Source organism: Aspergillus saccharolyticus (assembly GCF_003184585.1).
Source record: "Aspergillus saccharolyticus JOP 1030-1 unplaced genomic scaffold BP01scaffold_3, whole genome shotgun sequence".
Lineage (NCBI taxonomy): Eukaryota > Fungi > Ascomycota > Eurotiomycetes > Eurotiales > Aspergillaceae > Aspergillus > Aspergillus saccharolyticus.
Window position 1 is genome coordinate 706,140 of NW_020290613.1, and position 24,491 is coordinate 730,630.

Consider the following 24,491-nt stretch of genomic DNA (forward strand, 5'->3'; position numbering starts at 1 on the left):
ACGTTCACAGTCTGCCAGTTATCGTTCAATTCACAGACAGCTTCACCTTCCCGAGCAAGACCTATTGCTTACTACGGAGATAGGTAACTGATCTGATCCTCAGTTAATGAATGCTGACTGAGGACCTGCAGCTGAATCTGAGGACTGTCTGTTATTAGCCCCACACTGCCGAGACACATGGGGCAAGGACCATTAGATAGGTGAAGACAGTGAGCATATGTTATCAGGTAAGAACTTCCCTCTGACAGATCGTGCTGCGCGAAAAACTTATCATCCTCGACTCTCAGTGTTGAAGTTGCCTCCATGTTACCGACCTCGAACTATAAGTCTGCTCTACCGCACACCAAGGACGGAAAGGCACCGTTCCAGCAAGTAAAATCGAGGCTCGTTGAAGGCAAAATCTCCCATTGGCATATTGGGCTACAATACCCACTCAGGTAGTGGTTTAGGTTTGCGATGAAAAGCGAGAATGGGCTGGTGTGGAAATGAATGATGAGGATGGAAGATTGGCGGCGGGAGGATTAGGCACGACACAGTAGCCGTTTGTTTATTCCGAAGGAAAGTACTCCGTACCGTGGGTAACATTACAGTACTATACATTGAGGACTGGTAACAGCTACAGACACCCCCTCCATCACGGGTCAACACCGCAACTCTCTTCGGGACGTTCCTTTAATCCTTCTCATTCACTTTGATTAATGGGCAACAGGTTTACTCCGGATAGCGCATTAACAGCGAGATTTGGAGAGATTCAGGGAAATGTACGTAAGCTTAGAACGGCGACAACTCTTCAGAACAGGCCGAGCCGGTGCCCGGATGCCCTCTGGGCGGCCTGCCTGCCTCTGCTGGGTCTCCATGAGGCCATGGAAGGCGATGATGTAGTTTCGAGGAGATCTTTCCAGTACTCCGTACAGTCAGTAGTTTCGTGGGAAGCATGCGGAAGTTCACTTGTGATTCCTCAAGATTAATTGTGGTAGGGCCCATTTTTCTTTTGGCTCTTTCTCTGTCTTCTGGATTTTGTGGCTCTTAATTTCTCTCGTCTCCCTCGTCAGTTTCACGGGACGTCCAGACAAGCCAGAGATAGTAGAAAAATACCGCCATACGCGACCCGACTCGATCTGGTTACACTCCGGTAAAAAAAAAAAGCATTCGATCTGACTTGCTGCTGTCAGCCTTGTGCCCGCTTCCCACAAGCGCCACACCACCGCATTTGCTTCATCTCATCCTCCCGAGCCCTTCTCCATCAATCAAGATCAATCACCCTACCGCATGAGGGATACGAATCAGATCAAGTTGGTCTGGGTGCGACTGTTCAACGAGGATGTGACTGTTGCAACAGAATGCCGTCATTGCTCGCTCCACTTCCCCAAGATCCAATTACAAGACCTGTGTACATAAATTAATTGATGATTCATTCTCTCCGCTTCGCTCTTCAGAGCGAGATAATGCATTCATCAACCATCTACGGAGTACGTCCTTTGAGATCAGTAACTGCCATCTACAGGTTGTGCAACCCCAGCCTATTGGATGCGAAGCGGCTGATCAATCATTGTGATTTTGGTGGGTTGCTGATCCTGCCGCTTCCCGGCCGCTTCAGCTAGTTTCCTGCATCATGCCTTAAGATTTATCTTGTCATCAGTTCGAGGAAGTGAGGAGAGCTCTTCCTGGAAGCGATCGAGTCACTCTGGAAGCCAAGAACGGCTCACGGCTTGTCTCAATGGGAGGGATGAACTCATGGGATCACACAGGTCGGGTCGAAAATCTTCCCACGCCCCAGATTCCACGCCAGTAGCAGCCTCAAGAGTCCGAATTCAAAAACTGGCGTGCCAAATCCTCTTCAGTGGCTTGGCTTTACCACCAGTACTTTCGTGCTGTGTACACTCTACTACGTGCATTCAGACAGTAGCTCCAGTAGTGGTGGGGCTTGGCGCGGGCAATGAGAAGATAGACACAGTATGCTTGCTTTTTAGTGGAAATTAATGAACGAAAGTCAGGAGAGACGACCATCATGATTCTGCCTATAGCTAAAGTGTCGCTCAACTCTGCTGAAACATGGCAGCTTTTCAGCCGGCGAAACATGTTCGCTTCTTACAGGCTCTCATCGCGCTTCCTTGCTGTTTTGAGCCAACCCAGGCGCCGTAGGAACATTCCTCGTGCATCATGTATGTCCAGGCTTGTCATAACTAACTTTCTGTCTCGGATGATAAGTCAACGGCTGTTCAATGCATGCTGCGTTCTTTTTCCCGGCTTTTCACAACATATGCGGCACGCACTCGGTAGGTAAGCATCTCTGTACCATGCTCCTCATCTCTGGCTCCTTTTGTCCGAGGTTCCAGCAATGCTACCGTGCACTACACACTGGGAGGGTCTATACGCGGGCTGGTTGTTGTTCCTGCTCGGAACTGGCCAGCTCCGCACAGATGCTGGCTGGGCCTCACTCTTCTCCCTAGATGGCGAAGTCAGGCAAAGGGATAGATGAAACTAAGCTCAGTAATCTGCAGCGAGGCTAGCAAGTCGTCGTAATCAAGGCCATAACATATTGTTCCCAGCGTAACTAGTCCCGAAATCTAGAAGATCGAGTCACTTGCGGCATCACACCCTCAGGGAGGCTATGTGTGTGGTTTGCTCAAGAGAAAAAAGGCGAACTGCACACAACGGTGTCAAAATGTATCTGGAGTTTGCCTTTAGCATGCCACTTTGAGATCGCTGCAGGGTGTTTGAGACGGCGTTCATAGAGCCGTGTCTTTTCCCCCCGGTCGCTTGCCGTCCACCGGCTGATTTCCTGATTTCTACTCCGTACATTGACTTAGCTCAATTACTGGTCTGACTCCTCCTGGCCTCTTCCACCTGCCGCCTACTGCTTCGCATAACTGTTTCTGTTGGCAAGTGCATGACATTTTCCTTCCCACTGATATCCTGTACGCTATCTTGACATGTCTAGATGCTCGAGTCGATGGGAGATGAGGAGCTGAAGAGGAACTAACACTAAATACCTTAAAGCTTTGCACAAACGGGGAGGAGCCCGGAACCGAGAATTAACACAGATACAGTAATGGCTGTGTTACATTACCCGGTATTGTTCGTATCATGTGTCTCTGGCTAGACGCTTCGTTAGCATCCAGTGTACTCCGTAGCCATGACCTATATCCCGTCTCCTTCTATCCCTTTTATAGCATTAGCACTCTTAATTACCAATTGACCTCAGAGAAGACCCTTTATGTCTTTGACTCTCTCAACTGGGGTCTTATCACCGGGATGATTATACCCGCATCAATTTCGCGATCCGACCCGACATTTCACGCGGCACGGAAAATAATGGAGAGGCCGTGCTCCGAAACAATCAAGCGTGTCGATTTGAGTTTGTGGAAATCAGCAGTTGGTTGATGGCTCGGTTCAACGCGCGAACTGACACCTACCTAGCTTCTGGCATAGAACATATGGGGCATACAGACGCGGCCTTTGTCGAAATTTTGCTGGTAAAAGTGGATATGGAGCCTGTCATGAATGAGACAGTTGCTCATGCAATGTCACTTCGCTTTTTGGTCAGTGCTCAAAAGCGGCCCTCGGCCTGCGACTAATGAGCACGCGGAAAGTTACCTTGGCGTGGCTTTTTGTCGCGTGTGATGACTAGCTAGCACTTTGAGAGTCGTTCTTGTTGATCAGCCAATCTCAGACTCTTGTTGACTGGTTGAAACTTACCAAATCGAGCAAGCTATGGAACGTTGATGAAGGAAGTTCCCATAGCTGAAACTAGCCCCAACTTGAGCCAAAGCGCCGCGAATCACAGCGGAAACGCGGAGAAGGAACGATATCGAGCTCGCTAGAGCAGAGACCAGGAACCACTTCTCTTATCGACCGACGGGGGGCTCCTGTTTCCGCTTCCGGAGGGATGCCCGAAATCCGAATTGATACCCTAGTGAGTTAAAGAAGATTAAGAAAAACAAACCCCTGGGCGGATCAGCCGAACTGCCCGGAATATGGCCTGGTGAGTCCCTTCAACTCCATTACAGATCGACTAGGCTGATCCGGCCTAAGACTTCGGATCTAGCAAGCGACACTGATGGCGCTGCTGCGGGACCGTTTACTAAAATTGACATTGCCCTGGAGCAGAGCTTTTCTCGAGGCCAGCCGATCGATTTGGCGCCTACGCCAATTGACAGTGCTATGCACCTAAGGGTGGTAGTCAGTTCCCGTTTGTCAATCCATGAGCTTCATTTCAAGGACCATCGAAATTGAGGGTCAGATGTATTGATAGAGAATGTGATGCGATTCGCCCGACGGCTCCGCTCTTATGCTGGTAGCCCACTACCCTTTGCAAGTACCGCTTGGTAAATTATGTAGTCTTTCTATTGAAGATCGAATTCAACCCGTCAATGCATCTGATTTGGTTATAATATCAGCTCTCTTGTTGCTTTCCATGACTCGCATTGATATTGGTTCGCGCGAACCAGCCAGAAACAGGTCCAATGGAAAACAATGTATTGCATAGAAAACGATAGCAACATCTGCTACGTTTCCATTTCCATGTGAGACAATCCTCTAAACTTCCCTTGGCCTCTCGTTTCTCCTCTTTTTGTCTTTCTTTAGTAGTGGTGTCAGTCATCTCTTGCCTCTGGCAGTGATCGGCAGCTGGGGATGAGATGCACATCATACTGGTCACTGCACAAAGCAGTCATGCAATCGACCATGTTGAAATGAGAAGGGGTTTCAAAACATGCAGTACGCATGCCCATCGACACTTCGAAGATTTGACTCAAGATAACTTAGAATTATCTTCTCTTTCTGACTTCCTTATCGCCTGTTGACCCCTCTAGTTCTCATTACTTGTCTAATGATATTATCACCAGCATTGAAATTGGGTATGTTGGAATACTTGAAAACAGTACCCACTTCAGCCACTCACGAATACAGCACTCATCTAAGCCGTGGCTTCGAATGGGGCTTGTAACTGGCAAGTTTGCCCCGCAGCCCGGCGCCACTGGCTAGAAGTAACTACTAAACTAGTCTGCGATAGCCTCCGTTGAGGCCGTTCCTTAAGAGGTCTAGGGCAAACTCATCATCATCACGTCGTCACCTTTCCTTGACACCTAACTATATACAGAAAAGCTCTCGAGACCACTGCATTTCCGGTATCAAGTGGCCGCCATCAGCTGTCAATCGCCCCCTTGGAAATGACTAGCCTGGTTGTATATGACCATTACTGTTGCGTACGAGAATACGTTGATGTAGCTACTTCTACGGAGGATACTGCGCAGTAACCCGCAAACATTCAAGCTTGCCTAAGGCTAAGGCTACCTGTGCCCAGGTAGTCATCTCATATCTATGCCTTTGTTGTGGGTATGTATGTATTCTGTACTCCGTAGTAGGGAGAGAGCATAAGCCGAGGAACTGGCACAGTGATTGGTCGCGCCTCTGCCTATCGTTAAAAGTAAAGGTAGTATGCCTTCACCAATCGTATGTGCAGTACAGTATCTGTGTACAGCCTCGTATAGTAAATATGTACAGTACAGAAAGGTTTCATCCGTCCCTCTCTTCGTCCTGTCCTTCCCTTCAACCTTCCCCTCCAATTTCCCGACCGGCTTCGGCTTCCCCCCGATTGTCACTTACTGGCACATTGCAAACTTACTCTAGCAGCTACCCACTCTTAATCAACACCCAAATCCCGTCCAAGGAGAAATCCCGCAACTGGGATCAATGCAATCGTGATCGGCTTGGGTCTTTCTTGGCAGGAGACAGTAGCCAGCCCTAGGGCAGTAGCTACCTGACTTGCCTTAGTCTTGCCGCAGCTCACCTCGGTTTGCTAAAATAGGTTCATGGATAGGAAATGTCTGGTAGTTATTCGACTGGTACCTTGGCGTTCGGCTATTGTAGTGCCGATCGCGTTTCCTTTCTCCATCGTTCTCTTTCTTCCTACTAACTATCTCTTTCCTTGATCTGTTTTGATTTCAAATCACGGGGAGGAAGCGAACCATGGGCAAAGCGAAGGCGATGTATTGGAAGGTGGTATGGTTCCTGTCCCCACGGCGCCGCGGATGTCTGATCTCCCCGAATGCAACCATCTCGTGGGGAGGAATTAGGTAGACAGGGTGGGTTGAAATTTAAATGAGTTATTTTTCCGACCCAGAACCACAACCGGAGCAGCAGCTAGCAGCAGCAGCAGCAATAAACCTGTGTACATCGTCATGGCCGAGAGTTTCCGACATGATTTGCGCGTGGATCGCGATCTGGCCACAGAAGGCTTCTCCCGCTGGAGCTCCGCTTGAAACATTTAGTTAATTTGAATTGGGTTTGGTAGTTTTTACAGGGCCTGCCTGGAGGTGCCTGCATCATGGAGTCTCGACTTCGGCCGGATCGGCTCCGTCTGTGCTCCATATTTGCGGCCCCATTTTCCATGGGAAGGGCCGAGAAAGTGAACGTGCTCTATACAAACATGGTTTAGGCTCCATCAGTCGTGAGTCCTCAACTTGCACTGTTCGTTTCCCTAAGTCTGGAGAAGTAATTTTTTTGCTTCCCAACCGAGATTCAGTCACTTGACTGACCATTTCTCTCATGACTAAGCTTACGCCCTCTTTCTTTGTTGTGTAGCACGCTTTGCCCCCCGTCATGATTCAGCGGCAGAGTAAAACTCGAACTTGAAAGAAAATACAACGTTGCCAAGGAATAGGAACGGGCAATTGGTGCACCCAACCACCATACATCAGAGAGCAAGCAGACTCCTGACCGGCTCATTCTAGACCATCAGGGGCCGATCGCTACCAAAGCCGTCAGTTTACATCGCCTCCCCTCGCCCGACGGATCGCGAACCAAAGCTGGATGCCTCGAGAGGGTGGTTATCCTGGCACAGACCTAGACCCAGACACCACCTCTTTCACTTCATCAGGAAGATGAGAATCTTCCGTCCGAGAGCAAGGTCGTGTTGTATACAAGTGTCATCGGCGAATTGCTCAATAGGCAGAATAATCAACCTGGGTTTCCAACAATGGGCCCAACGACCCATGGAAAGGCCGCTTAGGAGTTTGGTGCGCATCGGAGTCGGGCTCATCCGGACGCCGCCGCGCCCGGTCATCCGTCGAAGGTTTTAGTGGGGGGTGTGGTGGGTGTGCGAACAGGATTGGAGGGAAATGGTTTGTGGCTATAGTTGCATGATTGCATTGCAAGCCGGCTGAAATCCGAAGAATAGGTTTGCTGCTTTGTTTGCCATCGACTAGCAACTGCCGTTATGATGCTGCTGATTGACCATCAGATGCTAGCAGGCTTCCAACCGAGCCAAGTCATTCGAGATTAATCCCGCTGCGCCATCGACCATCATTCTTGTTTGCGATCTAATCTCCGGATTCAATTGGAGGGGGGCTACGTAGATTTGTGACCTTTTCTTGCTCGAATCGCTTTCGACCTACCTTTTTGGGAGTCAGGACAACAGGATTCGACTGACTTTCACTGTCTACGCTCAGTTCTATCCGTTCTTCTCTTTCGCAGAACTCTAAAACTAACTGCCACGCATCACCGATCTTCAACAACCCAGATGATATGTAAACAAATTACCCGCCAACTCTCTTCTGCTCCGTCCGAAACAGTACCCCGTCCGAGCCCTAAAGTGGAAAAGTAACTTAGTCGCAGTGACCGGCTGTGCGGCCCCACCATCCGCCGTAGAAATGGAGTCTCGTTCTCGATTGTGGATGGTGAACCAGCTTCGCACTTGTCTATTCACCAAGCTAGTCGCTAGTCTAGATAGCCCACCTCTCCAAATCCGCCAAAATGCTAGCAGTGCTAGGCTGCTAGCACAATGCGCTCCCCCCTCCTCCTCCTCCTCCTCCTCTCTCCACTCCACTTAATCACCCCGATCACCGTGCGAACCAGAAAAGAAGGATGTCACGGGCCCAGACCTGGAGTCCATTCTCATCGATAAAAGCCCGTTTTAAACCGTTACCTTACATGCAAACCAACAAGGGCAGAAGAAAATGACATCCATGGAAGGTCCCTCCTCTTTCCTCCCCCCCCCCCCCTTTTTTTTTTTCTTTCACCCCTTGTCAATATAGTAGTTTCTCTCCCAAATGCCTACTACCTCCCTGGTCTGACAGCGGTCCATCCACATGGGCCATACATGACTAGGCGCATAGGGCTTGCCAGTCCTAATTTCCTTTCTGTATGTGGCTGCCGGTTCTCTCATGGGTTTCTCCGTTGCTGATTGCCTGACCAAGTATAGTAAGTCGTCTGGACCCGGAAAAATCCCCTACGCACTGACAGCGGCTAAGAACGGGTGATTTTCAACTACGCTGAGATATCCTGGCTTAGTATTGTGGGTGCTCCCGCCGTAGAGGAGGGAAGGGGTGAGTGGTGGGTGGTAGTGGGGAGTAAAAGGCAGAGGGTACGGTAGTACACAGACAGTATGTTTCTTTGACCAAGACTTTTCGGTTCTCGATTGATCATGCTCCGAGTAAATCAAAGTTGACTGCACTTAGGTAGTGGAAGGATGGTGACAGTACAGTGACTACCTACCTACTACTTCAGAGAGGGGAGTGGCTCGACTAAGTGGTACCTACTACTATAATCAGATGGCAGCAGTCTTCCCGTGCGGGTGAAAAAGGCCCTCGTGGTCTAGTTGCGTAGCAGGTTACTATCATCAGTCAAGACGCTGATCAGGAAAGAGGCTATGACTGAACAAAGAAAAAAAACAAAAATCTCACGTCGAGTGCATTGAGTATGAGGAGAGCTATGGAAGTACTCTGTACTTCGTACTCCGTATATTGCCACCGAAGAGGGAAAAAGAAAAAGAATCTCCTACCTTTAAGATTGTCTCTCGAAAGAAAAGGAATTCAAATCTCGCACTCATACCGAGGTTCGATAACGAAGAGATTTTTCCCCAAACAAAGAAAGTATAAAGAACTCATGGCCAACACAGAAGGAGGAAGAGGGGAGGGTACCTCGTCATTCCCTCCAAGGAGATCTCTTTCCTAGACAGGACAAACCCCCAATTTCCGCCTCTCTTCCCCCACCCTCCCTCCTACTTTCTTCTTCCCTCCTCAAATCCCGAGATTTCTCTTTCATCATGAAATGATCTGGGACGACGTTGAGAATGCGTATCCAAAGGAAGCAAACAAACAGACATACCAAGCAAACAACCAGTCATGGCGTGAGTGAATGATGAGAAGAATATTTACGATCTCTCCAGGGAACACCTAGTACAATTCATGTGTATCACCCCCTCTGGTCGGACCCCTACTGGTATGGCGATTGCATCGCAGACGATTGACTCGAGATCCATGATCCTTGCTTACACCATGTGAACTACCCGTTTATCAGCCAGACATATGGGCAAGGGGAGATCAAAGGCGAGGATGGTAAGGATGGGAGATGAGACGAAGATGATAATGGACTTGTTTCAACGTTCAGGCTAGAGCTCAAGGACATGGGGGAGGGGAGGAGGATTGGATTTAGGTAGGGAATGCTTACTCTGTGCCGACCAGGGTGAATTGAGTTGGTTACTAGTAACCTTTGATCATGGCTAGGGAAATGAATTGATTGATCACTGATATATGTACAGTACTCCGTACATAAGCTCGTTCGAGGAGAGTAGTGTTGCTGAGGAAATAGTAGGTGATTCTCGTCATAGACGCACTTCATGAGTGAATACTCAAAACTTATTGTAGCCATTGGCTCCTCGCTACAAAAGCCTCGTCAACGTCTCCTATGTCTGGTACCGGTATATGCTCTTCATAGGAGAGAACGAACCATCGACCACAATGCTAGGTCACAAGCCGAGTCAACAACCAGAGAACCTACGCAGATCGCTCTGCTCGATTTGCGAGGAAAGATAACCAGCAGAATGGAACCGGACATCTACTCACCATGAGCGATACTACTCAGCAGTAGCCGCAACAGCAGCATCTTTATTTATCAGACCGAAAAGCACACATCCTCTCCCAACAGTTGCTGGAAAAAAGAAAAAAAAAAAACAGCAACAGAACTAGACCGAGTTCGGTAAATTCTCCAGAGCATGCAACAAGAAACCGTTGCGATATTTTCTTTTCTTCCAATGCCCAAGCATTGCATTCAACACCATCGACCGAGCTGCCTCTTCCGCCTTTCCCTCATCGCGTTGCAAGAAAGCAAACACTGACAAATCCAACTAATCAATGATTGCGCAAACAGAACCCCGATCTTCAGAAAGGACTAAGAAAGCATATCCCATGTATTTTTCCAATGATCATCATGGGTCAGCATCAGCACTTCTCATTTGCATGAAGAACCACTAGATGTCATTCCTAATGACCCTTACGAGACACAACGAGAACGTATCCTCTTTCTGCGCGCCTCCTTGCTGTCAAGTAGATCGAGACATGTTTCAAATGCAGGTTTGAATGAAACTGCAGCACTTCTTGAAGGTTGCGAGCTCCATTCAACCTGAATTACCTGTCTTTTTTTTTTACCTTTTCTTATTATTTGACAATTTGTTCTCTTTCGAAGTCTTTTTTTTTTCGGGCTCCTTTCCCTCCCCATTCGAACAAGGGTGAGACTATCTTGCGAATTGAAGCAAAGGAGAATCACGGTCCGAAGATCCCTAGGGCTATTGGCAATGACAAGAGCCTTCCAATTGACCACATCAGACATTCTGCGGACTATCCCAACGCCACTATAGTCATACTCCGTGGGAACAGAGGCCATGCAAAGGTATGTACATATTCCAGCCACAGAGGAAAGAGCAACGGACGGCTAGAGCTTTGAACGATTCGAATTGATGATTTAGACATAATGCGCGCCCAACAGACTCAGTCATGTTTGACATGATTGACTACTGTAAGCTATATGGCTCTAGAAAACTGCGGACCAAAATGACTAGGTAGGTACTTGTTCTGTTCAATCTTTTTTTTTTTTTTTTTCTTTTTTTCCCATTTGCTCAAACTGGTTTCCCGTCTGGTTCCGTGGTGGTTCCCTTTGATTTATTGGATCTGTTATCGCTAGACGCTCTCGCTCTCAGGATGTTCGACTGCGTGTGGATTGTCTCCTTACACCATCCCGTGTCAAATTCGGAATAGGATGTGGCCAGCAAAGCATGCGTCTGGATACAGAGGAGCGTGGAGACAGGAAGTCAGGATGACTGACGAGATCTTTTCCCACCCCCGTAATCCCTGTCTTCCCGTCACTCCCCTGCTGTTTTCTCAGCTTGTGGTCAGACAACAACTCAGGAGACAGGTTCATCCAATGGTCTGGTAAAAGAGGATGCCAGATCGGCCTACTACCCTGGCTACATCATCATGAGAAGTAGGGTCTCACGGAATCATGTTTATTTCTGTGCAATTGCTGGACAGAAATTCTAAAATGCACTGGTAGTATACTATAGAACACAAACATAAGACCTGCATGACGTGGTTGAATCATAAATGCATATACCGTAGGAATGTCGTCCGGGGGAAGGGATCGTCCTGATCACCTGCAGAACAAATCAAGGTCCAAATCCTCTTAACTTCCAGCAGAACTCAAATTCAACTATGCTGCACAACACCAATCATCAATGCCACATGTACAAGTCACTCCGCTCACCAGATACCCTTCGGTTGACCCAATCTGGTCGGTTGTAGCACAATGTATCGGATACCCACGACTTGAAAGTTGGTCTCCTTGAGCACGCGCAGCAGCACATCCAGTCAGCGAATCGGTCTTGTCGTACAGTGTAACGATGGCTCGCACACAGTCAGAAGACCAGATGGCGTCTGTCCTCCTTCACCAACCGAGGATATTTGGCAGAAGCTTTCGACTCCTGCACTAATCTCGAAAGATAGCACTGTAGGACTGGACACTGCATGCGGTAGACTCAGTTGTGATTCAGATAGTCGCAGTTGCTTGATCGCGCCAGCGCACTTGTACAAACAGCCAATGCACCCCCCGTAACAGTGGAATCACGAATCGCCCTTCTTCCAAGCCTTTTTGTCGCGTAAATCATCCTTATCATTGTTGTTGTTATTGTTGTTGTTGTTGTTGTTGTCGTCGTCGTCGTTCAAGACTGTCGCGTTTGGTTGGTAGGTGACTGAGATCACATGGCCATCCGGGTATATCACTATACAGGGACTAGCAGCACAGTGATAACCTCAAATGAGGTGATTCTCCGACTGGGGTCCAATTTAGGTTGCGGCTTTGGCGGGATCTACCGGGGCTTTTGGGATGGACTTGGATTCAGAGGATGCTTCAATAGCCAGGGGCATTTCATCCGACCCATCATCTTCTTCATCACTCGAAGATTCGTCCACTTTCCGTCCGCGACGGCGGTCTTCCTCACGATGTTTACGTCGTTCTTGAATGTACTCGTGATAACGAGCATCTGGCTACTTGTTAGTATGCACGGAGACCATCGAGCAAATAACCGTTACACATACCTCGAATCTCTTGCGTCTTAACGGCGTATGCCTGAATTTCTTCCTTGGTCAACACACGCAAGACAATGACATACTCCGAACGTTCCTCATAGCGCTCACGGCCGACTTCCAGGGCAGCGGGGTTGACCAATCGCCTGTCAATTTTCGTCCACCTTGCGCCTGGAGGAATTCCCTTCTTATGGGCATCTTTGAGCGGCGCTACGCCTTCCCGCACGGGATTCGGTTCCTCGGGAAACTTGGCCCGTGGCGGCTTCAAGATCCCTTTCGGAGCAGGAGGTTCTTGATCCTTCGCTGCAGCCGGCTCAGGCCTCTTCTGTTCCTCCGGGGAACTGAGTCTTTCCGGCCTGCTCCCATCCTTGGCCGACGCGTCCTCGGTACGACGTCTCGACTGGGAGCGATGTCGAGGAGTGCGGTTAACAATGAGATACTGGGATCCCCGATCACTGCTGCTCGCAGAGGCATCGGACCCATCTCGCCTTCTATGCGCAGACGGCTCACGCCGGTATTGCTTCAGATCTTCGTCGGAGGTATACGAGTCAGAGTCACTCTCATCACGACGTCGGGACCGTCGCCTCCGTGATCGGCTATGGTGAGGCTTGTTCTCGTCCTCACGAGCGCTCCTATCACGGGAGCGATGGCGATCCGTCCGAGGGGAAAGCCCATCATCAAAGTCATCAGGGTATCCTAGAACGGCGGTCCCTAGGCCAGTGCTCCCGGAGATGACAGAAGCTTTGGATAAGGATTTTCGGGAGGAGCGATCGTCGTGAGAGTACCGTTCGTCAACATGCCGCCTATGTCGGCGACGGCGATGGCGATGGTCTTCATGCTCCGACCGATAAGACGAGTAGCCCTCGTCAATGTCCTGGTGCAGGGACACTGGGACTATTTGCGATGACCGCCGTCGAGAATTCGAGCTCTCTACATCGCTATCGGCTGAGCCATAGGTTGAGCGACGCCCACGTCCCCCATGTTCAATACGATCAAATCCTCTTTGAGATGGTGGTGGCCCAAGGGCACGCGATTCTTTTCTTAATTGCAATTGAGGATCATCGGGACCAGTCAAGCTGAGCGGTCTGTCTCTCGGGTGACCACGTTGATCACGACGCATCCTGGCAGCGGAGTCCTTCTCAAACTGTTCACGAGGGTTGGTATAGGAATAGGCATGATAATCATCGATGTCTTCCCCTTTCTTAAGACCACCGGTCGGCGGGTAGCGCCAACGAGGACTGTGCTCATAAGCTGGATAGGCATTGTGAGGGATTCGAGCCATAGTCATTCTGTCTTTCAAGTCTCGACGGCCAGTATCACTCGCATAGTCTGTGCTGGATGGGGGATGACGTCGGTGGTGTCTGTGCGAAGATGCGGGTACCACGTAGCGCTCCTGGGTTCGCTGCGGGCTTGGAGACCGGTGATGACCCGGAACGATCACAGGCGAAGCCCTCGACAATGGGGAAGCAGATGTATCATATCGATTGGGGGCATACTGGATCTCAACGGCGGACGCGGTATTGCTTCGCTGTCTCGGACGGATAGCGTACTCCGTTCTCAATGTGGTCGAATGGCCAGGGTCACGGTACGTTGTAGAGGAGATCGGTTGTGCTTCCAATCGCGACTCCCGCGCAGAGCGTGGTTCGTATGATGGAATATAGTTGACATCGGAATGATAGCTCGAGTGTGTTGGGCGGTTGGTGAGATCATATGGATTGTAGGAAGAACTGAGCTGCACTGTGCCAGTGGAGGCGCGCATAGGATCCATCATACGCGAGCCGTTGGGAGACATGGGTCGGTAACGCACAGCGGGACCCATAATTTTGTACCCTTGCAGACAGTAATCAATGATTCCCGACTTGGGGACGAAGCAGGAAAATGACAATGGAGATGGACGCAGAAGCTTTGAGACGTTCTCGAAAAGTGACTGGGAACACCCGGAGAATTGTGAGCCAATACCTGGAAATCCAGACACAAAACCGCAGGAAGGAATAGAAAGGTTGGTGATTGGGAAGAGAAGGGGGAAAAAAGGTTATTTTGGGCACCAGGCCAGAAAGCTATAGAAGATGACGATAAAGCCTGAGGGGCGAAAATAATCTCCAGATAAGACACACCACTCCACAAGCTCAACAAGAGAAAACCCAAGTCAATTGAGCTTGATGCCTGAAGCCACAGGCCACCAGACTGCGGACCGAGAGGGCGGGCGATACCTAATATATGAGAGGCTGGCAAGCACAGACTGCTGAAACTGGGAAATTTGACAGTGGATCAAGGGGGAGGGGTGAGTCTGAGAGACCAGAAATGGAACAAAATGAAGATTTTGCAGCAGAGAAGCATTGCTTACAGCAAAGTAATAATCTGAAGACCCTGGGAGTTGTGATCGTCACTTGTTTGAGAATCGAAAAAGGTGTGACGTGACGCAAGACACTGGAGAACCAGTGGTCCAGTGCACACAAATCAGAGGGAGATCGATACCCGGCCATCCACACCTACCCCCCATACCAGAGCGGATGTGAATGGAGGGGCCCACTCAAAGGAGGTCAAGTAAAAGATCAAGACCACGTGAGTGCTGCAATTGTCTGGCTTGAGAGATTTTGGTCCGGAAAGGATAGAGAAGCAATAACGGAGTCAAGATAGATTGCAGGACTTTGTTGGGTGAATACTCAGTAGTTATGTGTGTAAGTCATTGTGTAAGACGTCAAATGTAGAAGTTGTCTATTACAGTCGTTCTATGGATGGGTAAGTCATGGGCTGCGATGAGTAAGCAAGCTGAGGAAAGACTTGAAGAACCTAAGGCAGCCACTGCCTGGTGTGTCCACAGCAGGCAGGAACCTTCAACGTGCCCTCCATGGAGCCCAGCTGGCAGTGCAGGGCGATCGAAGTGCAGCCAACCACGGTTTTGCCCTCGGCCCTCCCGCTGCGGTCCGTGATTGGTTTGAACTCAAGCTTACTTCATCCATCAACGGATCCAGCTCCCCCTATCATGATTCGAATTTTTTCAATTGTTCCTCAGCTGTACTCCGCCGCGTAGATTCGCTGAGCAGCCTATGGCCGGGATCTCGGGTTAGTACTGTGTACTTCATGTTACTACGTACTCACTTCATTTCTTTAGATGGATCCCCTTTGGTTCCCGTTTGTCTCGTCCCAGTGGAGATCAATGGGTGTGCCGGTTCCTCTTTTTGCAATTTCTCTTACACTCCTGGAATCTTCCTTTCTTAACCGAGAACAACAGGACTTTCATGGCTCCATCTACACAGCGGACTACTGTAACAAGTTCTCCCCCCACTAAGTACCGTCTCCGTAAGTACCACCCGCGCTTCTCTCCTATCTTCTCCCTTTCTCCTTTGTCTCCAAATTCCAGCCTAGAATGCGATTCTAACGGTCTATGGCCGGGTAACGAGATCTACTGTTCATTCCGGAGTCGATTGTCGCATTTCCAACTCACTTTATGACACCAGCCTACCTCTTTTTTTATCCCTCGCGCCTCTCAGCATGCTCTTTGTGCAAGGGCTGATTATCCGGTCCCGATTACCCACCACGTTACGCCCCGCCAAGTAGAGAGCGGATGACATCACGCCGAACAAGTTTGAGGCAGTCGGCATGCTGCTGAATGCTGATGGTCCCATTCGGAGCCGACCATCAGCCCCAGTAACATAAAAGTCTGTGATAGGTCCGGACTCATGTCAGTGGGGTTGAGCGGGTTTTCTAGAAGGACAAAAAGGCTACGAATCTGGAGCAGCCCAGTCCAGCTTTCACAGCCTCACATGCCTGCCCCCCAAGGCCCGCCTGTGGACTAGGCTGAATTTCCACTACGGACATTGGGAACTGTCGATCCAGGGGGCAGGGGGCGGTGCTCTGCTCGATAACATTTGCTCAATGAATCTTGTTTGCAGTCTATCTGTGTCAACTGCGGACCTCACCACCCGGATCCGCCCCGCGGGCCTTCTCTCGGAAGCAGCCATTGGCCTTCAATGACCCGAGAACCAGGAACGCTGTGCCCTGCAGTGGTACCGGTCGCAGGAGATGTCATGTCGGCCAGGTTGCGGGCCACCCAAAGACGACTCGCGAAAGACACCAGCTGCTCTTCGCTTGTCATGAAAGCAATGAAGAGAGCCTTTGCACGCCTAGGGGCAATAGCCCCCTCTGAAACAATGGTTACCTTCTGCTCTGTTCAGGCGATGGTCTTTGCTTCCGCTATCACCCACCTCCGGCGCTTCATGGATTGCTTCATGTCGGCCCGTTTGCGCGAATTATGTTGTACGCCTCAATACCCATCCCCGACGCCACTAACCGAGATGACTGGAGTCTGTCCCTACAAAAGTTTTCCACAAGCTCTCGCTAACAAGCAGCTCGAAACAAATTCGACACGGGGGGAATGAAATGATGAAACAAACTCTAGTAAATCATCTCGGGGAGATCTCCGTTGTATGGATTCTCAAATTACGATAATCTATGATGGCGGTAATTTATTCAACAAACCCCCTCTCCCGTCTCGCAATTTGCATCTCGTCAATGTGTCGAACATGTTGGAAATGCATTCTCTCTTGACACACGCACTCTTCCTCATTCTGGAGCCAACCACGGCTTGAATAGACGTTCCGCCACCACAAGGCTGATTTATTGCCCGCCCTACTGGCCTGATTTCTGCAAGTTCAAACTTACTTGCTGCGATGTACTCACATACTTCGGCAGAATCATGCGAATTCATACTGATATGATGATCTTACCTTGGCTCTCAAGTCTCCAGATTAGATCGTGCATGTAGTTTTCGTGTTTCACCCACCACGCCGTAAAAGCTCTTTGCCCATTCATGGCCAGTCTTCCCCGGCTCTCATGGCTTGACCGCCTGGGTAATGAAGCTCCAACAAGACTGGCATCAAGATCTTCATAGTGGCTGCTGAACTGTTGCGCTCAGCTGCAATGGCAGCCGGGACTCTGGCGTACCAGAGGGCAAATCTGCCCGGGTGCATGACCCATGAGACATGAACGCCCTCACTGAGAACTTGTGGAGTTTGCGCGATGTAATCCTCCATTCTGGGACAACCTCATTGTAGACGATAAAGTTCCTAGTCAAGCTCTAGCACGTTGTTTTAGTCCAATGTCGAGCACCCGGAGCAAGTCACAAGATTCCACATCAATTCTTGAGCAGACCAAGCCCTTGAAGCCAACCTTTGAACTAGTCATCTCATGTCGACCTACCTAAGCTCATTTTCGCTACCCGCTGAACATTACTAGAAACCTTGACTTAACTGCCCAGCTCAACTGACCTCTCGGGAATCACGGTAGACATGGATACCTCAAGAATATGTCGTACTTCATCGCAAGGTCTCTCATTCACGTTGGTTCTGAACCCATCTGTCCACATCGATATCTTTCCGAGCCATTCTAAGCCATCCATGGCCGACTGGTGGATCTGCTGTGCATGTGGCTCAGAGACCAACCCTGCATTGAGCTTCGATCGGTGCACACTGCAGTATGCGAGCATCCGGCTCATCCAGTCAACAGGCATGATAGTTGTATTCAGTCGAACCCGGAAAACAGAACTACAACTGATTCCACAATATTTCCGTCCCATCCTCAACAGCCTCACAGCTGTGGCTTTCCCACGACTCTTTACTTTTCGACCAAAGCTTAGTGCTCTGAGCCCCATTTATCAGCTACATACCCCCTATGTAAAAGTCAAACTCAATGCGATTTCTCGGCTCTTGTCAATATTTTTGAGCCTAATCGTATCAATCGCATCCATGTTCATATTTGCTCTCGGTACTAGGTAGTCTCCTCAAATAGACTTGCCGGTAGTTTCGAGTGGAAGACCTGCAGTACACCATTCTGTCACCTGAGTATATACGCATGTAACCTGAGCTCGGTCTGGTTCCTCCCCCCCCCCATCGACAGCACCTGTATTCTGTCAGCATTTGACAAGAAAAACCAACCGGTCCGCCTGCAAACAAGTTACGCATTCCTGACTACATTACAAGCTACAACAAAAAGCAGGACAAAAAGAAAAGGAAAAAACGGAGAAGGAGAAGCCGTGAAGCAGCAATGGCTTCCAGTTGTCATTTAAGGATGCTCAAGTCTCAGACAAACAGATCTCGATGTAGGAGCACAGCACGGAGAAAAGTCAGCGCTAGTTACGAACTCCCTGGACGGCGTAAGTCAAAACACCCCGCATCGGATGAATACATTGGAGACTAGAGCGAGTTCTGCGGTGGCGAAATATACGGGGGATACCAAGAGCTCTCTTGATGCATGTTGTGCACTGTGTCTGAGAGTACCGCTACACATACATATATTTCGTGTCGACTACGCGGGTGGCGAGTCGCAGTTCGATGGTAAGAGTCAGGACGGCTGTCTGGCAAGGTTCAGATTTGAGTATGGCCAAATTATGCGGGCGGTATTTAGCAAACTTGAAGATAGAGGATGTCGAATGTGGAAGGTATATGCGTGCGCGTTGTGAGGCAGAATTGTTGTGTCTACCAAGTCTGGATGGTATGTTCACTTCATCAGCCTTCGTTATAAATATGAAAAGCTCGTACTAGCAGGCACTATTGAATGAAGTGGGAAAGCTTTCACAGGCACAGCTATAATATAAGATTAGTCACTGATTGAATTGGGTCAAGAAAAGCCGAGGGCGATCTATACATGAAAGAGAGGACAAATGTGCCTGGAAGCCAAGATGAGCCTCTGTCTAACCCGCAAATGAGGGGAATGGATATAACATGTGCAGTGTCAAGTCGACCTTAGATTCAACCTATCCAATCTTGAGACTCGAGTGTTGGAAACCCTGTTTCCTTTTTTTTTTGTCTTGTTTTACAATCTCAATTGTTTCGAGTCAAGCTCCTGTCAGCAACGAGTCTCATCCGAATCGGACTTTTCAAGTCCGGCCTCTCGCTTCAATCGTGACACCACTGGACCAAGTTCGAAGAAACTAGTGGAGTCCTTACGCACTGCACACGGACTCTGCTTGAGGGGCAGAAACCAGTCGATAACATTGTAGCCCAACACCTGTTGGAGATTCTTGAAATAACTACCGAGGTCAAAGGGGTTCTCTCCGGGCAATGTTTGGAGGATCGCGAAAACATGCTTTTCGCCGGCCGGTTGATGGTCCACTTGTGCTTCATCCGTGAGTGGCATGGGAGGTAAAGGGTAGGTAATGGTGCGAAAGGTTGGGGCCCATCGAGAGCCAGGATTGAGTCTATTAAGCAGATGTTTCGGCACGCGAATAGCCAAGGTCCATACAGCGGATCGACGATTGATATTTTCGATTGTCGTCAGATTGAGCATGGCGAGTTGCACAGAGCTGACGGTCATCCCAAACGTGAATAGTCCAAACAGACCACTCCTGGATGATCATGTTAGCACAAAAGATGGGTATGAGGAGGGGTGAGATGAAGACCTACAAGCCAATTCCAACGGCCAGGTGAGGATTTGTCCCTCCGACCTGTCCAGATACATGGTCTTAGTTCATGGCCAAATTCCAGTGAAGTTGATTGAGGGCCCTACCTGGCTTCTGATCTCGGCAGTGAACACTGCACAAATAATTAAGCAAAAGACGCAGTATAACATAGTATAGAACACGAATTGAATGAAGAATTTGAAGGATGTTTCAGCAACCACTCCTCCGACCCTGCAAGTCAGTTAGCATCACATATAGCTGCATGTCCTCGGAGAAGTCCTCACCATGGGCAGAAGTGGTCCATTTTGCGAACACACCTGTCGACCTCTCGACAATGATGAGTCCGATCGGGCTTGAAATGACAACACGTAGAGCAATATAAAGGCCGGCCATCCGGCTGGCAAACAAAAACATCTTTGGTATAAAATTCCTCCAATCCATGTGTGTCCCAAGGTGTGGTCTCTACATCAGCAGTCGATTCGGCTCCACTCTCCACATCCCTGTCTATTGCGTCAGCCTTTTCTGCACTTCTATGCCGTCGATGCTTCTTCTTCTTTCGATGATGGCGACCTGATGACTGAGGCGGCGCACACTCATTGTCTACTGGTGAAGAGGTTCTTCGCGCCAGTAGTCCAGCGTTCCAGGTCACGGTATGCAAGAGTCGCGAGTATGTAATCAGAACAATGAGAAGGAGAATGTAGTATATGACGAGGATGACGATTCCAGCGCCAGTGCGACTGCCGCGGTCATACTTGGAAAGAGGATGAATCAGATAGTCGACTGCGTAGGGGAATGCTTGGTTAACAATCGCCAGCAACAAATTGTTCAGCCAATCGATTACTTACTGCATAAAGGCTTAGTGACCAGATAGGATGCATAGATGAAGACACACAGTAAAAAAGGAGGAATGGCCCTGGCGACCGCTAGATTGATGCGTCTGTCCGGTCGCGCCATTGGAAGTTAACCGCAAGATGGGTTACGGGCACCTCCGCATCGGAGAACACTGGAGTCGGCAGAGATTGTTTTACCCTGCAACAGTATCCATATTCTCAAATTTAGACATGCGGGGGTAATATACAGTGAAGGCTCTTAAAGGAAAGATATAAGGCAATGCTCCCGGCGGTGCCCCTCGATGATAGATGGATGGCACGGGGGGGGGGGGAATGGAGGAATGGGATGTGATTCTGACCAAACACGTGGTTTGCAAACTGGGCAAACAGCGCTCATGATGTCATGTCACATGATGGAACTTATCGCTCCTTGTTTAACAGCTGGTTCTGTACGGAGTGCACTGCAACATTCAGATTGAATTTGTTAATATTATATCAGGCGAGCTCTGCTGCCCTACTCTGGTCTCATAAAAATACTGTGACGGCAGTGAGCTACAATGAGTTCTGCCCCCAATTTTTGCTCAATGCATGACGATATATCACTCCACTGGGAACGACTTATGACCTCGAGGCTCATGCCGGCAACCCCGGGATCATCCATCCATTTGTTGAGCGTCAGACACACGTGTCTAGTGCGGCTCAACTCCTGGACGTCCCAGATCGGTACCAAGATCCGTCCTCGGCCATCAACTATCGCGCATTTCTGAAAGGCTTCAATTTTTTTGCCTACCAAATTAATTTCCTGCCTTCTGGATCTGTCTCAGGGAGCGGGGTAGTCTTCGCCCAGCCGGTAGTCTATGTATCGGAGAGTACTAATCTTATTCCCTGAAAGCCAGGAGTAGGGGAAAGAAAACTCGCATTGGGCTCATGGGGACACTAGGGTTCTGCTGCTCAAGCCCCGTTGAAGGTGTCAAGTATGACGCCCGCGCGCTGGAAGGAGAGCTTGCAAGGTAGCACACGGGATCAGTAACGGCATCTTGGTACTATGAATATGAGTAATAGCGGCAAGTAGAGCTGAGGTCTGGAGTAAGGCTCCCAGAACTGGCCAGGGCACCAAATGCATCCAGTGGGCAAGGTCGAATAAGAAGCGATCATTTGCAACTGGCCTTTCCCTCAGTGTTAAAAAGGGTTGGGGCTGGTCGGTTTCAAGGCACGCCAGACACGAGGGGCTATAGGCAAGCGTCATGAGCAAGTCGGAGACCCCGAGGAATGAAAGCCAGCAACGACAATTATCAACTTCTGAGTCAAGGGAGAGAGGACAAAAGTCCGATGGAAAGCCGACCAGAACATTAGCAATAAACGCAGTCTGCAGATACCAAACGTTAGTAATGACAATATTCAGTCATCACGATGTTTACTAAACGTCATTTGCAAGGGCATGTGCCACGACGGGCGTTGAGGGCTTAGGCAGAACTAGCACGGGTGCCTGCTTATTCGTAGAAGACCGGCGCTCATTGACCGACAGAATCATCACCAGCAAGCAGAACAAACCTCCTAAAACAAAGGAAGATAGACGGTCAGAGTCAGAGCTTGGAAGCATATTCGCTTCGCATCGCTTCGCATCTAGAACTCGATCTCTGGGCAAGGTTGCCTGAAGCGAAGGGCTCACTGGTGACCACCAGGTGGAGCTCATAACCAGGCCTCAGCCAGGCAGCACACCGCGCGATTAGTTATCAAAAGAATTCCCGCCAGGCACGGATGAATAACAAGAAGACTAGTAGGTATACCTGCTGCAAGAGGAAAAATAGAAAAAATGAATTAGATTAAAAGAAAATGAAATGACGGAGAACGTAAATCAATCGAGTATTGAGTGTTGAGTGAGTGGGTTTCCTCAGGGGGAAAATTAGTAGTACTGTAGAAAAAGAGTACAGTACTTAGTCTAGAGGACGGGCGGAGTGGACGGGCAACCGAAAACGAGCCTCCATTTCCAAGCCTCGCTCGCCCGGATTCCCGCTCCTGCGACAATACCCGGTGGACCCTTGCGATGATTGAGTTGACTCAACTGGCGCGCATATCTTACGATGTTCCATGCGAGCTATTCAAGTATGATTCAAACTAACAGTCGACAGCTGATAGTTCGAACCGTCAACGGTCCCGGCTTCCCCCCCCCCTCCCCTTTGACCCCATCCCCAAAACGCGATGGAACTGCCAAGCCACCTTCACGATGATCGACTCTGAAATGGCCCCGGGCTCTGATCAAGTATAGCAGCTGTGTATGACTGAGATGGAAGACAAGCCTAGTTCTAAAGGGCGCTTTTTGTGAGATCAGCCACAATGGCAGGCCAGGGCGCCTTGTCTGAATCATCATCGCTAGCGTCGTCCATTCACTTCAATTTTCTTACTTGTTGTATTATCCTCAGATTGCTTAAATACACCGGCGCAGTCCTCACGATGAGGTTTATCTACACTTCCTACATACAATTCAACCTACAAACCCATTGACATTAACAAAACATCCTCTGTCTTCATCTTTTCTGCTGCTCATCAAGCCCTGACATCAACCACACCTTCCACAGTCATACCTACCATTAATCAAGTCACCTATCAAATCACTTATTCAATCATGCCTGGTTTTTGGACTTGCTGCACTTGTCTTCACGGTCTCCACCAAATTGATGTTCACACAGAGTGTCTTCAGTGCGGTGAAGCACGTTGTCCCAATTGCCCCATTGACAGTCGAGATGCGGATATGTCGCTGCACAGCTGCCACGAAATTTCGCCCTACCCTGCTACTACAGCACACTCAGTCTGCTCGCACTCGTTGGAAGTTGTGAGGCATATGCCACCGATCACGGAGAGCAGGAGCTCCATCCTTCAGCCATTACCAGTCTTCGATGACGTACGGCGTCCCCGTTTGCAGGAGCTTGCTGGTCATCCGCTTCAAAATTTCCAGATGCAGACTCGGGGTAACTTGTACTTCTGCTGCCGATGTGGCGACGGGCCGAAAGTATACGAGAACCAGCCCAAATGTATAAATTGCGAGCACGTTGTGTGCTCCAATTGCGTCCCTGTGAAATGATCTACGACTAAGTTGTTATTGAGGTAAGGCCGACAATGATGGCCCCGCAGCTGGCAGTCAGAGGACTAACAGTCATTGTGCGCAGACTCGCAAGAGGCTATACTATGTCTCGAAGCCATATTTCCGATTTCTGACGTCTTATTGAGCGTTGTTACCATGAGCTTCATGAAACATGAAACAGACATGACCAGGAGTCACGGGCCGTTTTATTCGATTTGTTCTTCTCCGATTCTAGATTTTCATACTGGATGATCTTGCATGAGCGGGTGCATATACCATGATACATCTTTCGATATTGACCTCTTCTTCTTCTTCTTCTTCTTCTTTTCTTTTTTGTTTTCTGTTCGTTTCTTGTTCTATGTTCTGGGAGGATTTGACTGGAATGATTCGAAGACCTGGACTAAATATACGGTTCGACTCGGGCGGCTGCCCAATTGAGCAAGCGGGACTTGCTCGGCTGTGCAGTCGCGAGGAACGCCTTGTCGCTGCAATTGTGGAGTTGGTTTAGTGTTGTTTGCTTTGAGGGTGCAATCTCTATGCCTTTTTCATCTCATAAATGTCGTTATCGAGCGAGAGGTTACTGTTTTCTCTACTCATATTTGTCAGACTAGATTTTCGGGTCACAGCAATGTCCACACACTATACTCCATATGTCTTTTCTCTCTCCTCTTGAGGTTGAACCCCAATCCAGACCGAGTTCTAGACAGTCGGTGCAGTTGATTTGTAAATAACAACTTAAGGTAGTACGTGATTTACTTATAGAAGTTAGTTGTATTTAGGGTACCCGTAGTTCCGCACCACTGGTACTGCTACTAGGCAGAGACGAGTTG

The 24,491-nt window shown here is 49.2% G+C and overlaps 5 protein-coding genes across 5 annotated transcripts; 2 read left to right on the forward strand and 3 right to left on the reverse strand.

Annotated features, from left to right (window-relative positions):
• Positions 1 to 12,324: 12,324 nt before the first annotated feature.
• Positions 12,325 to 14,175, reverse strand: BP01DRAFT_288649 (uncharacterized protein; the record flags this gene model as incomplete). The annotated part of the gene is made up of 1 exon (XM_025571547.1): positions 12,325 to 14,175. One exon carries the CDS (start codon positions 14,173 to 14,175, stop codon positions 12,325 to 12,327), a length of 1,851 nt encoding a protein of 616 aa, XP_025434921.1.
• An 853-nt stretch (positions 14,176 to 15,028) lies between these two features.
• On the forward strand, positions 15,029 to 15,645 carry BP01DRAFT_362669 (uncharacterized protein; the record flags this gene model as incomplete). Its single annotated transcript, XM_025576232.1, has 4 exons — positions 15,029 to 15,034; positions 15,065 to 15,095; positions 15,178 to 15,419; positions 15,469 to 15,645. 4 exons carry the CDS (start codon positions 15,029 to 15,031, stop codon positions 15,643 to 15,645), a joined length of 456 nt encoding a protein of 151 aa, XP_025434922.1.
• Positions 15,646 to 17,164: 1,519 nt separating this feature from the next.
• BP01DRAFT_362670 (uncharacterized protein) lies at positions 17,165 to 17,865 on the reverse strand (the record flags this gene model as incomplete). The annotated part of the gene is made up of 2 exons (XM_025576233.1): positions 17,165 to 17,390; positions 17,624 to 17,865. The coding sequence occupies 2 exons, from the start codon at positions 17,863 to 17,865 to the stop codon at positions 17,165 to 17,167; spliced, it is 468 nt and encodes a 155-aa protein (XP_025434923.1).
• Positions 17,866 to 19,036: 1,171 nt separating this feature from the next.
• On the reverse strand, positions 19,037 to 20,795 carry BP01DRAFT_116705 (DHHC family palmitoyltransferase). The gene is made up of 5 exons (XM_025570353.1): positions 20,598 to 20,795; positions 20,037 to 20,532; positions 19,860 to 19,983; positions 19,757 to 19,797; positions 19,037 to 19,656 (listed from the first exon to the last, which is right to left on the reverse strand). Exons 1-5 carry the CDS (start codon positions 20,704 to 20,706, stop codon positions 19,200 to 19,202), a joined length of 1,227 nt encoding a protein of 408 aa, XP_025434924.1. The 5' UTR covers positions 20,707 to 20,795; the 3' UTR covers positions 19,037 to 19,199.
• A 2,283-nt stretch (positions 20,796 to 23,078) lies between these two features.
• Positions 23,079 to 23,831, forward strand: BP01DRAFT_116753 (uncharacterized protein). Its single transcript, XM_025570354.1, has 2 exons — positions 23,079 to 23,684; positions 23,747 to 23,831. The coding sequence occupies exon 1, from the start codon at positions 23,206 to 23,208 to the stop codon at positions 23,659 to 23,661; it is 456 nt and encodes a 151-aa protein (XP_025434925.1). The 5' UTR covers positions 23,079 to 23,205; the 3' UTR covers positions 23,662 to 23,684; positions 23,747 to 23,831.
• Positions 23,832 to 24,491: the final 660 nt, after the last annotated feature.